Here is a 12125-nt window from a genome sequence, read left to right on the forward strand (position 1 = left end):
GGAGAGAGGGGGGGGGGGGGGGGGGGGGGGGGGGGGGAGGAGGTGTATACTAAGACAAAAAGAGAGATAACTATATAGGAAAAACAGAGAGCTGTCTGTTGTCTGCTGCTGCTGTAGTTCAGAGCTGTGGAAAAGTAGGACACATACACACATCCAAAAACTTCACTCTCAGCTGAACTTCAGAACTTACGCAGTTTCATTCTTGTTTGCACAAACATACACACACACACAAAAGCATAAAAACAGCTCTGCGCTGGCACATATCAGTGTCAACTTTCTGTCAGGAACTCTCCAGAAGCGACTCTCGCAAAGACCACGAAACACAGAGGTGAGAGGAAAGAGAGGGGAGGAATATGTGCTGTTGAGCGTCTGCTTCTGAAAGAGTTTAACAGTTCCGGTTTCAATTAAATTGCCATTCCACCTAATGATTCTGGTTCCTTAACAAATCCGTTGACAATTTCTGATAGTTCTTTTTACACTTTTTTTTTTCAACTGCTTACACACAAAATCTTTACTTGTCACACATTTTCTGAAACCTGACACTCAAACACCAGAACCACACACCAAATCTGCAAAACCACACACTAATTATCAGCCTTTGACTCAGTTTTCAATTTCAGTTTTCAAAAATTTTTGTGTAGAACTGTATTCACAACCACAAATGCTTACAGTAAAAAAAAAGTTTGGTTTCCATCTTGCTTTTGTGTTTGCCATGAATTTTTCAACATCTCTCTGCCAATTGCCTTCAGTCTTGTACAGAAATGTACATAGGAGCTCATGAAAGAAGAGCTTTAGGTTTTGAATAACTGTGTATATATATCCAAAAATATACAATTATGGCAAAAGTGTTTGCAACGTAAGACAAATGTTTGCTTTTGAGATGTGTTTGTGATATTTTGAATGCAGTGCTTCATTTTGCAAGAGATCTGAGGCATTTTGCATTTTTTTGTGTGCAATTCTAGGATTTGAGTGTAAAGTTTTGAGAAAAGAGGCAAAGTTTTGAAAATGTGTGCAAGCAGTTAGCGCAAGCAACTGTAAGCCCCCAATAACTATGTATACTACACAAAAATGCTATCAAAATAACGTTCAGTAAAATATTTTAATATTAATACAATAATTTTGCATAAAATATCATTGTATTCCAATTAAATTGTTATAAATGTGTATAACAATTAATATAATAATATTTTTAATGAAAATGTAATTTTATTGTAACTAAATTCTGTTCTGAATGTGTACAGTATTTAATATAACAATATTCATTACTTTCAGTGGTGAAGAAAATATATTAATGTGTCTAAATACTGTTCTGAATTTGTATATAGATTTAATATAATAGTATTATATTAGTATAATAGTATGAAATAGTATGATAATACTATCATTAATTACTCATCCTCATGTCATTTCAAACCCGTAAAACCTTTGTTCATCTTCAGAACACAAATCCAGATATTTTTGATGAAACCTGAGAGCTTTCTGACCCTCCATTGACAGCAACACAACTGACACCTTCAAGGCTCAGAAAGGTAGTAAGGAAGTCGATAAAATAGTCCATGTGGCATGTCCTTACAAACAACTTCCTTGCTACCTTTCTGGGCCTTGAAGGTGCCAGTTGCTGTCTACGCAGGGTCAGAAAGCTCTCGGATTTCATCAAAAATATCTTACTTTGTGATCCGAAGATGAATGAAGGTCTTACAGGTTTGGAACGACATGAGGGTGAGTAATTAATGACAGAATTTTCATTTTGGGGTGAACTATCCCTTTAAGTCTAAAGTACACATACACCGATAACTCATGAGGTGGAGAAGGATTCATTCAAAAGAATTGGCTCATAAGAGTAATTTGTTCATGAATCGGACTATAGTGGTCTTGCCATATGCTTGTTTTTGCATGCAACTAGTGAAGACAATGCTGTAGAAAGAGGTTGTCGAATTATTGTCTTTTTGTATTATTTTGTGGCACCCGGTATCCCATCACATGTAACGCAATCTCACCACCGAGCCGAAACATCACTTGCATCTAGCATTCAGTAGCATCAAAGCACACCCGCTAAATAACAGTGCAGGAAACACTCTCAAGAGTATTTTTGTACATTGCTCCATCAACATTGGCAGATGAATGCAAACATTCAAGAAACGTTAACATAACCAAACGTCACTAAATTTTTAAAAATGTAATAGATCTTAGCCCACTATAAAACCATTCTAAAACTAGGGTTAGAATGGCCTCCACTCTACCTGTGTTTAAATCTTGTCTAAAAACTCATCTTTTTACTTTGGCGTTTATTAATTGATTTCGTTATAGTCATGTTATGTGTATTTGACATTATGCTATTAATATTTTACTTATTGTATTTGTGCTATTGACAGTGTACAGCACTTTGGTCGGCTTTTAGCTGTTTTTAAATGTGCTTTAGAAATAAACTTGAACTTGAAAACCACAATGTCCATTAGTAATGTTAAATAAATGAAACCTAGTCCTTCTGAAAGAACTTCCGCAGTCTTACAAAAAATCCTCAGTCATTGTGAACTAACTAAACCACAAATGAACTACTTTGGAGCAATGAATGGCTGTGATTTCAGAACTAAATTAGTCACTATGAGACAGATTGCCTGATGGGACTCAGCACTGTATACAAACACTGGCCAGACTTTTTAATTGGCTTCTTTTTTGGTGAGTAACCAATCAGGACAAATTTAGAGTTGCCCTTGGCAAAAAACATCCACACGCGGAAAACCCTAGTCTAAATATCACTGAGGTCCAAAAGACATGCAGCCTAGTTTAAACATCGGACTACCTTCCTTGCCCTTTTTTTATCAATCTTTTCTTGATCCTTTTCTCCTTTCTTCTTTCCATAATCGTTAATTTCTCTATTTTCAATGACACTGCATCAATGAGTAAATGAATAAATAAATATGTGTGACAGCAACAAAAACAAGTGGCAGGACATTTGTTGATTGCTTGGTTTCTTATTGGATCTTATTGGTCCACATAGCTGTACTCTACCCTTCAAAAGTTTTCTTTTTTAAAAATGTATGCTTTTATTCAGCAAAGACTCATTAAATCGATCACAAGAGGCAGTGATCTCATAATAAGACATAATAATGTTACAAAATATTTCAATTTTAAATAAATGCTGCTCTTTTGAACTTTCTAGCCATCATGGAATCCTAAAATAAATGCATCATGGTTTCCACAGAAAAATTAAGCAGCACAACTGTTTTCAATAAACACTGTTTTTGCAATACAGTATTATGACAAAATAATGCAGCGTTGGTGAGCATACAAGACTTCTTTTTCAAAAACATTAAAACATCTTACCAACCCCAAACGTTTGAAAGGTAATGTATATTAAACATCATATAAATGCTGACTGGATGCAATTCCCTTTACACTCTTAAAAATAAAGGTGCTTCACGATGCCATAGAAGAACCTTTTGTCTAAATGGTTCCATAAAGAACCTTTAACATCTGAAGAACCTTTCTGTTTCACAAAAGGTTCTTTGTGGTGAAAAAAGGTTCTTCAGATTATAAAAAGGTAAGAAAGAGATGGTTCTTTAAAGAACCTTTGACTGAATGGTTCTTTGTGGAACCAAAAATGGTTCTTCTATGGCATCGCTTGAAGAACCTTTTGAAGCACCTTTATTTTTAAGAGTGTAGTGTGGATGGACAAATGACTGATATTGTGTAACTGTGAGAAAGAGAGAAAGAAACAACAACTTTGAATGTGCTGACCTCGGTATGACTTGGCGCAAAGGTCTTGATTGTCATAGACTCGCCACAGAGACTTTTGGGAGGGGGATCTTGCAGGCGGGGAGCCGGCGGCCGAGACATTGCCGGTGTTGAGGAGTAATTTAGGGGAGGGCAAGTAATTCTCAAGTATCTCCAAGAACTTGCTGCAGCTCCAGGTCCAGCGCACTCGCGGAGGCTCGTAGTCGCAGCGAAACACGCCCAGTGGTGACTTGTCGCCAAATGTGCTCACGTTGCCCGTGGTGATGCCCAGGCAGAGGGAGGAGCCAATGTTGAAGAGCCGCCCCCTGGTCACCCATTTCCACAGCTGGGTGTCACCCTTGCAGGAAGAAGAGAGGTAGAGCATGTGATCTCGTACCCCCAGGCAGCCCTGCGCTCCCTCGTGGAAAAACGCAAAAGTGTCCGATTCATCGGTACGTGCTGTTGCAGAAAGAGAGAGAGAGAGAGAGAGAGAGAGAGAGAGAGAGAGAGAAGTTATTTATCTGACACAGACATACTGTACAAGAGAAATCTGATAACCCTGAAATCATAAATATGGAAAATCATTAAGGTTTGATTCCAGCCTAAACATTTACAAAGGTTTTTAATGATTTTACACATCATTAAACCAAATGACTGATCATACAGAGACAATTTCCATCAAACTCTCAATGTCATGTGACCAAAACTGTTTTTGACTCAGCTATTTTCATAGTATATTATTACAGCAGTAGAATAAGCAAACCCCTTTTGATTCTCTTTCACCCACTCAAGCAGTTCTTATCCAACACAAGCAAAGCACAAATCCTGTTCAAACAATCCCACAAAACGCTTGTATGTGCTTTGACTTGCCTCCGCTGTAAAACAGTGATTTAATTACAGGTGAAAATTAAATCTGCAGTTTCATGTTATCATATTCTGTATGTGTGGCTTTCATAATGGCTGCTCTCTATGGTATGATATGGCCTGCAACTGGAACTTTTCATCTGTGTTTTTTTTTTTTTTTATCTCTGCATGCTTTGGTTTTGGAACACATCATATGTCTGACTGCAAATAGATAGTAATTTACAAAAACAAAAAAGAAAAGCCCAACAGAAACTGCCCTGAGAGAATGCAGACATTGGCAATATTCCTCTTTTGTGTGAGCACACACATTTATCCCGGTTTCATTATAACTGCACCCATCAGTGGCTTGTGGTGCAGGTCTTCTATGTCTTCTATATACATTATTAATTATAAAATTAATAATTTGTTTTAAGAATTCTCTTGTGCTCATCAAGGCTGCATTTTATTAGCAAAATACCAAAATACAGTAAAACAGTAATATTGTGAATTATTGTTACTATTTCTTTTATTGTTTCTATTTGAATATATTTTAAAATGTAATATATTCCTGTGACGCAAAGCTGAATTTTCAGCATAATTACTCCAGTCTTCAGTGTCACATGATCCTTCAGAAATCATTGATATGATGATTTGCTGCTCTTTTCATTATCAATGTTGAAAACGTGGAAACAGCTGTGCTCCTTAATATGTTCTCATGATTCATTGATGATTATAAAGTTCAAAAGAACTTAATTCCTTTGTAACATTATAAATGTCTCCAATTGCACTTTATCAATTTAATGCATCCTTGCTGAATAAATATATTAATGTCGCATCAAAATCGTATGTTTTATTACTATAAGATATAGCAATAAATAACTACTCAAGAATAATCATTTATAGTACATTTGATTTTAACATGACTGAAAGTGATGATATCTGAATGGATGAGTTATTTGTGTTTACATATTTCATCCATTTTTATTGGTTTAACCTGTTCAGATGATTTTTAGACCGTTTGCAAACATAATAGGCTGCATTAACCTGTTGTCAAGTTAATTACTGGTGCCAAACTTTATTTACTAGTGTCACTGAGTTTAATCTCATATTTCGCAATATTTCTTTTGTTTTTGTACTATCGATTATTTTCTTAGACACTTCCTTTCCTTTCCTTCTTAGAAAAAATACACTATAAAACTGCTACCAGATACTCACAGCACAGTAAGAATAAAAACATATATTGGTATTTGACTAGGTATATGTGGTTTAGTGAGAGAAGGACAGGGAAAAGAGATGGCTAGGAGGAGAATCAAGCAGAAGGCAGAAGAGCCAAACCCAGCAGCGTTCCCAAACACCAGTCTGGTTTCTTTTTATACTTCCATTCTGCTTTTCTCTCTCTTTATCTGTCTCTCTCATACACCCTCTCATTCCTGCAGGGGGGAATGCAAGGTTACAACCACAACGTCAGAGAGAAAGAAAATCTGAGCAAACGAAAGAGACAGAAAAGAGAGCCTGAAGAAAGACCCGAGAGAAACACAGCTGTGTTTCCAAACAGACCAGGGAAATGGGAAATGGGATCAATCCAAAAACACACAGGACCTTCTCTACTTTGAAAACAAAACAGAGACAGAAAGTTGACTGAGACCCTGGGAGACTTTCTGAACATCAATGCTCAAACATATATTTCCATAAGTAAGCATGCTGTCAAAAATGTTAAGAAGTTCTGTAACAATGTAAAATAAAGTAAATCAGTGTTATGTTAAGGTAAATATGCAGTGGCTCCGAAAAAGCATTTAAACAGTTTTTACCAGGATCTGGCAACAGAACATGGAAAATCCAAGATCAAGTTTTTAACTAGTGAGATGTAAAATAACAAGAGTTGAAAATGTGAACAAATGTAACTAGGACAATTCTTTCCATGAGGTCCTGATTCCACTTATTAATGACGCGCAATCCGTGACAAACTGGGATTAAAACAAGTCTTTCCATCTTCCTGCAGAACAGCAGAAGAATTTGAGGGCATCATGTGATCTGAATGAGTCATATAATTGGTGGAGGTAAGGCCCTGGGGAGACATATTTCAGGAGGAAGGATGGTACAGACATGCTTCTTCACACAAACATCAAAGAGTTTCTCTCCACTTCTGATAGATAAAGGGCAAAGCAAGCTCAGGCATTTCATGAGCATCATCTTAATACCTTCATTATAAACCAAGGCTTTACTTAAATGACTAATTGCGGGCGTTTCAGTAAAAACAAAAAGATGAATGACAAGTGTTTCAGTCTAATAATCTATGATCCACCTTCTGATGATGAGGTCAGTTTTTAATTTGATCAGGTCAGGAAGACATTTTCAGATTTTGATATATATATATATATATGCATGTTCAAATAAATATAGGTCAAATTAATTAATTGAAAAAACATTATTATTATTATAATTTGTTTAATAATAATAATAACAATCAAGACACTTACAACTACATATTCATAAAAGGAGAGCTATCATCATCATCATTGTGCCCGTGAGCAAGGTAAGCTACTTAAAACAAGGTTGCTGCAAGAGAATCCTTGCTTTGAATAAAAGCATCTGCTAAATGACGACTTACTTCCAGAACTTCTGCATAACATAAAACAGAACAGAAACCAATCCCATGACAACTGCCATAGGATGTCCGTAAATAATGCATTAAAGAGCATGCTGTGATAAATACAAAAAAAATAGACAGATTGTAATGTATAGTGTCTGCAGGTCAGCAGTGGTTGTGTGATTAAAGAGAAATGAATGGCTATGGGTGATTTGTCTGAAGTGATGTTAGAGCACTGAGAGAAAGAATACCAGCCATTAGAAACTTGCCGGACAGTTATTGAGTAGGCTGACAGCTTACAGGAAGGAACTTTTTTCAGCCTGTGGTTTTGGCACGAATGCTCTTGAACCACCTTCTTCCGGATGGTAGAGATGAGAACATCCCATGGCACGGATGAGGCTGCGCAGCTAAACAAATTGTTTTTGCGATCGCTGATTACATAATGCTGATGATGACATTGATATGACTAGTGTGGGCGAAATTTGTCTCTGCATCGGAGACTGTGGAATGTCTCCGATGAATTGTTTTCTTAAGGTTTAAAGTGGGCCTAGGCACTGTTAAAACAGGCCTGATTCAATACTTGCCGTCTGAAACAGTCACCACACAAACACCAACTCAGAGCTGTAGGCTAACACACACAGGAGAAATTGCTATGATAATGGTATCCCACCCCAGGCAATAACCAATTGTTGTTATCAATTAGCAATGTTCTGATTAGTGTTGTTTGACTTATATTGGTTTTTCTAGCAGCCTATGTGCAGAGTGGCTGATTTAATGCTAATATATACACTTATACAATACAATGCACCGATGCCAAATAAGATGTAGCTACACAAAATTGTGAGAATGCAGAGGACATTTATTTTACATGCTTATTTAACCAAAATGAATGACTGATTTATCAGGACATGGTTGAATTATCAGTCAGATTGTCTATTTTATAGACAAAACTTATTTTGATAAAACAACTATTTAAAACTTTTAAAAACCAAGGTTCTTTAATTGACATATGGTTCCATGAAGAACCTTCAACATCCACAGAACCTTTCTAGAGCACAAAAGCTTCTTTATGGTGGAAAAAAAGTTCTTTAGATTTTTCAAAGGTCCTTCCAAGAGCTGTTCACTGAAAGGCTTTTTAAAGAACCAAAATGGTTCTTCTATAGGATCACTGTAAAAACCCCCTTTTAGAACTTTTATTTTTAGGAGTGCACTTCTGTACGTTTTTCAAATCTACTATCGCCAACATATTACAAACTGGTCGATGGCTTTGGAATTTGGGGTGTAAATCCCCATGAAAAACACAAAGGATACCAGAAAATGGAAAAGGCAGAAGAAACAGGCGCTCAGTGGGGGGGGGACTCCACTCCATGAAAGGATGTGTGAGCTTAGTCATGTGGTGGTATGTGGTTTTCCTGAACCCTGATTACCAAAGCTAAACGTTTATTATTATGACAGATGCATTTTTGTTACTCCCTTCCCCTTTTTGGAGGAGGGTAATGAGTAAGAGATATGAGAGAGAGAGAGAGAGAGAGAGAGAGAGAGAGAGAGAGAGAGAGAGAGAGAGTGAGAAGGAGGGAGGAAAGTAAACTCTAACATTGTGTGTTACTCAGCTGAGGACAGAGCAGGCAAATCTGTCCTCAGTGACACCAGTGCAGCACCAACTGGTTCACACTGTTCATATAGTCTAGACAGCATGTCTTCACCGCAGCAATGTTTGCTACTGTATGCGAAGCAGCTAATTTTCCTACTCCTAGCAATACTGTAGCAAGCTGTTCTCTTCTGTCTATAAATTGGCATGTGACGGCTAAATAAGAATCCATATGGATCGATGTCCACATGTCTGATGTTAAGATCACAGCTGTAGCTCTTAGCACCTGTTCTTTAGCCTTCTCTTTCACCTCTGTAAACTTTGTCTCCACCATTGTCTTCAATGTTTGCCTTGATGGGTGAATGTATGTAGGATCTAAAAGGCTGACAAAATTTCTTAAACCAACATCCTCCACAATGATGAAAGGTTGTGAATCTTGGATAATCATGTTCACAAGAGCCTCATCAATCTTGTCCTCTTTGCTTCCCGCAACACACACACACATATATAGAGAGAGAGAGAGAGAGAGAGAGAGAGAGAGAGAGAGAGAGACTGAGTTAGGGGCAGGAAGGTAACAAGCCAGCTGGGAGACGGAGGAAAAAAAGGAGTGAGGGAGCAAAAAGAACGGTGCAGAGAGAGGTCAGGGTTTTGTATAGATGATCCTTTTATTCTGTAAACACAGAGATTGACCAACACACAGGAAATTCCGGCTGGTATTTGTTTCTCGGCTCCCGTTACTGAGTCCTTAACCTAGCCAGAGCTGTGACCTGAGATCCAACCCCAACTGAGACAGAAACAGATATAATATTGGGTCTGCTCCCAGTTTTTTACTGTGCTGGCGTGTTTGTGACACACAAAATTTTAAAAAGCATCATCAATTAAAAAAAAAAAAAGCTAGAGCTAGAGAAAAAGCTAAAAAGATGCAAAAATAAATAAATGATATTACAACAACAATAATAAATTCAAAATATTAAAACTTATCCCGGGTATCGGGTAGTCATTCAAACTAATTTCTCCAAATATTACTTAATCATATTTTATTTTAAAGTGTCAATGAGCCAAAAAGCACTTATATTAAATATATAATTAAAGCATTGAATGATCAGTAGAAAGGTGCTAAATTGTAATTGTATTGTATTTAATTTCTATGTTACCAAAATGTGCATGCCGATTAAAATATAAAAACGGCAAAATGTATAGAAAAAAAAAAGTTAATGACAAACTGGGTAACCAGATTCTAAATTGAGCATTACATTTTAAATATTAGGCCTACATAATAATACAACATTTTGATGATGAAAATAGCCTATCACATTTTTTGTCACTTAAATTATTTAATCAAAAAAGATTTACTACAAAATTGAAAACCGATTCAGTAGATCATGTTGTTGTGATTAAACAAAACGCTCAAGTCCTGAGGTGACACTGGCAACTACAGCATTTTGCGTCAGGTCTTTGGTGGCGTATTTTTAGCTTGCTCGACAACACTGCTCTGTTCTTCTAAACTTTTTTTCTTTTTAATAAGGCTGTGACAGTCCCTGACACAGAGGTGCAAAAACCTATCAGGTCTCTGCTGGACTGTGAAGTTGAGAGAAGCACTAAAAACTATACAAGACCACCGAGACGTAGACAGCCCTCAGCTGCGGCTCGTTATTGTGTAACCGGATATATTTAGGGCACATCTGCTTACGGGGTGAGAATCAAGCGCTTCAGAACACAGGTTAACAGAACAGTGAGAAACCTAGAACATGCTTCTGCAAACAAGCATAACGACTGGCCCTTTATAACGAAAAATGTCCCTTCGACCACTAAAGTTGCGCTATAAAACATAAAAGCTGTGCTGATGATGCTGCGTCTGTGAACGAGTTTCCTGAACGAATCTTTGAACGAAGCAGTCTCCTTACGTTCATACACCGACTAGTTCACAAACGCTCCCTTTTAAAGCAAGTACTTCTTATCTGTTCTGAATATATACAGTATGAGCAAATATCATTAGAGTGCGAACTATAAATAAGCATATCATTTGGACTTACTGAACTCAATGAAGGAGACCGAAGCAGCATTTAGGCTGAATGAACCAAGAAATGAACCAAGTGTCTTATTTCTATAGTTTGTTGGAAGAAAGTATGCAGCTGACACAGCTGGTAAAATGATGGAACATTTTCATATGGCTTTGCTTTGTTGCGCTTTTGTTTAAACACCATTTTTTTTACCCGAGTTTCGTCTTTTATACTTTAACCAGGTAAGTTAACAAAGCTTCCGGTCATTAAAACATCGTGTTTATAATGAATCATTCAAGTAAACCATTCAATGACTCAAAAATACCACGCAAAAGCTCGCCACCTATTGGCGTAACTAATGTGAGTTCTCTTAGTGAATCGATTCAAATGAACCGAGTCACTGGAACGAATCAATAGCCCCAGCACAGCACCAGCGCTCGCACTCCCCTCCCCCGGTCTCTCTTCCTCTTCTCACATCTGGTTCCACTCAGAGTTTGGACTTTCATGGCATTCCTCCACATCAGTGCAGCCGGAGCCAACTTAACACAACAGCACCCCAAATAAAACCAAGCCTCACATTATTAGTATTATTTTTAAATCGCATAACACGTCTATAAATCATGACAACAAAGCAGTCAGAAAAAGGCATAACGAAGAAAACGTGATAATGAAGCGTAAATGTTTCCTACCTGAGTGCACGGTGCTCCGCTCCAGGCTTAATAGTAGAAATAAATATAAAGTGCATCTGCAAGCGTTTATCCACGCGCGACTCCAACAGCCCTCCCGGTGCCCGCCACCGTGCTGATGCATGCCCGCGGAAAGGTGAAACCGAGAGAAAAAGACGATTTCCCTCTTTCCTGCAGAAAGAGAAGCAGGAACGGTGAAGAACAGACAGGCTTTGAGTGTCAGTGTCGCTGTGTGCGTGGACTGTGATGAGCTCAGAGTGAATGAGAGGGGCAGACCGCTCACTTTCACTGCACACGTCCCAGGAAAGTGAAGCAGAAGAAGGCGGAGAAATGAGTTTGAATGACTACCCGATACCCGGGATTAGTGTCCAGGACTGAGAATTTACCAGAAGTTCGCAACTCTTTGCTCTTGAGGGAAGAGAAGCACGACATTGCTCATTGTTTGTGTAGCCTATATTTCAGCACTAGTAAGCTATACTTGGGGAAAGAAACAGCTGTAGTCTCCTCTGACAAAATCAAGTAAATATTCTACCCTGCCTGTTTTCTGAAGTTGGCGCATGAAGTTAGACTAATAACACATAAAATGTTTTAAAGACCAATAGTTTTCATAAAATGCATATAAACATATGACACTCCACAAATACCTACAATCTATGCTAGGGCCTAAAACCCGAATGGTCAACAAATGGATAGAGGAAGGAAGTGTC

The 12125-nt window shown here is 37.7% G+C and overlaps 1 protein-coding gene across 1 annotated transcript in view; it reads right to left on the minus strand.

Annotated features, from left to right (window-relative positions):
* LOC107568156 (C-type mannose receptor 2-like) overlaps positions 1-11682 on the minus strand; it is a 30136-nt gene extending 18454 nt beyond the window's left edge. Inside the window, exons 1-2 of the mRNA XM_016254066.1 lie at positions 11422-11682; positions 3739-4173 (exon numbers count right to left, since the gene is read on the minus strand). Of these exons, the coding sequence (XP_016109552.1) occupies positions 3739-4173; positions 11422-11542 (556 nt within the window). The 5' untranslated portion in view covers positions 11543-11682. The remainder of the gene's footprint in view (positions 1-3738; positions 4174-11421) is intronic.
* Between the last annotated feature and the right edge of the window lie 443 nt (positions 11683-12125).

The sequence above is a fragment of the Sinocyclocheilus grahami genome, unplaced genomic scaffold (genome assembly GCF_001515645.1).
Source record: "Sinocyclocheilus grahami isolate Dianchi unplaced genomic scaffold, SAMN03320097.WGS_v1.1 scaffold27.1, whole genome shotgun sequence".
NCBI lineage: Eukaryota > Metazoa > Chordata > Actinopteri > Cypriniformes > Cyprinidae > Sinocyclocheilus > Sinocyclocheilus grahami.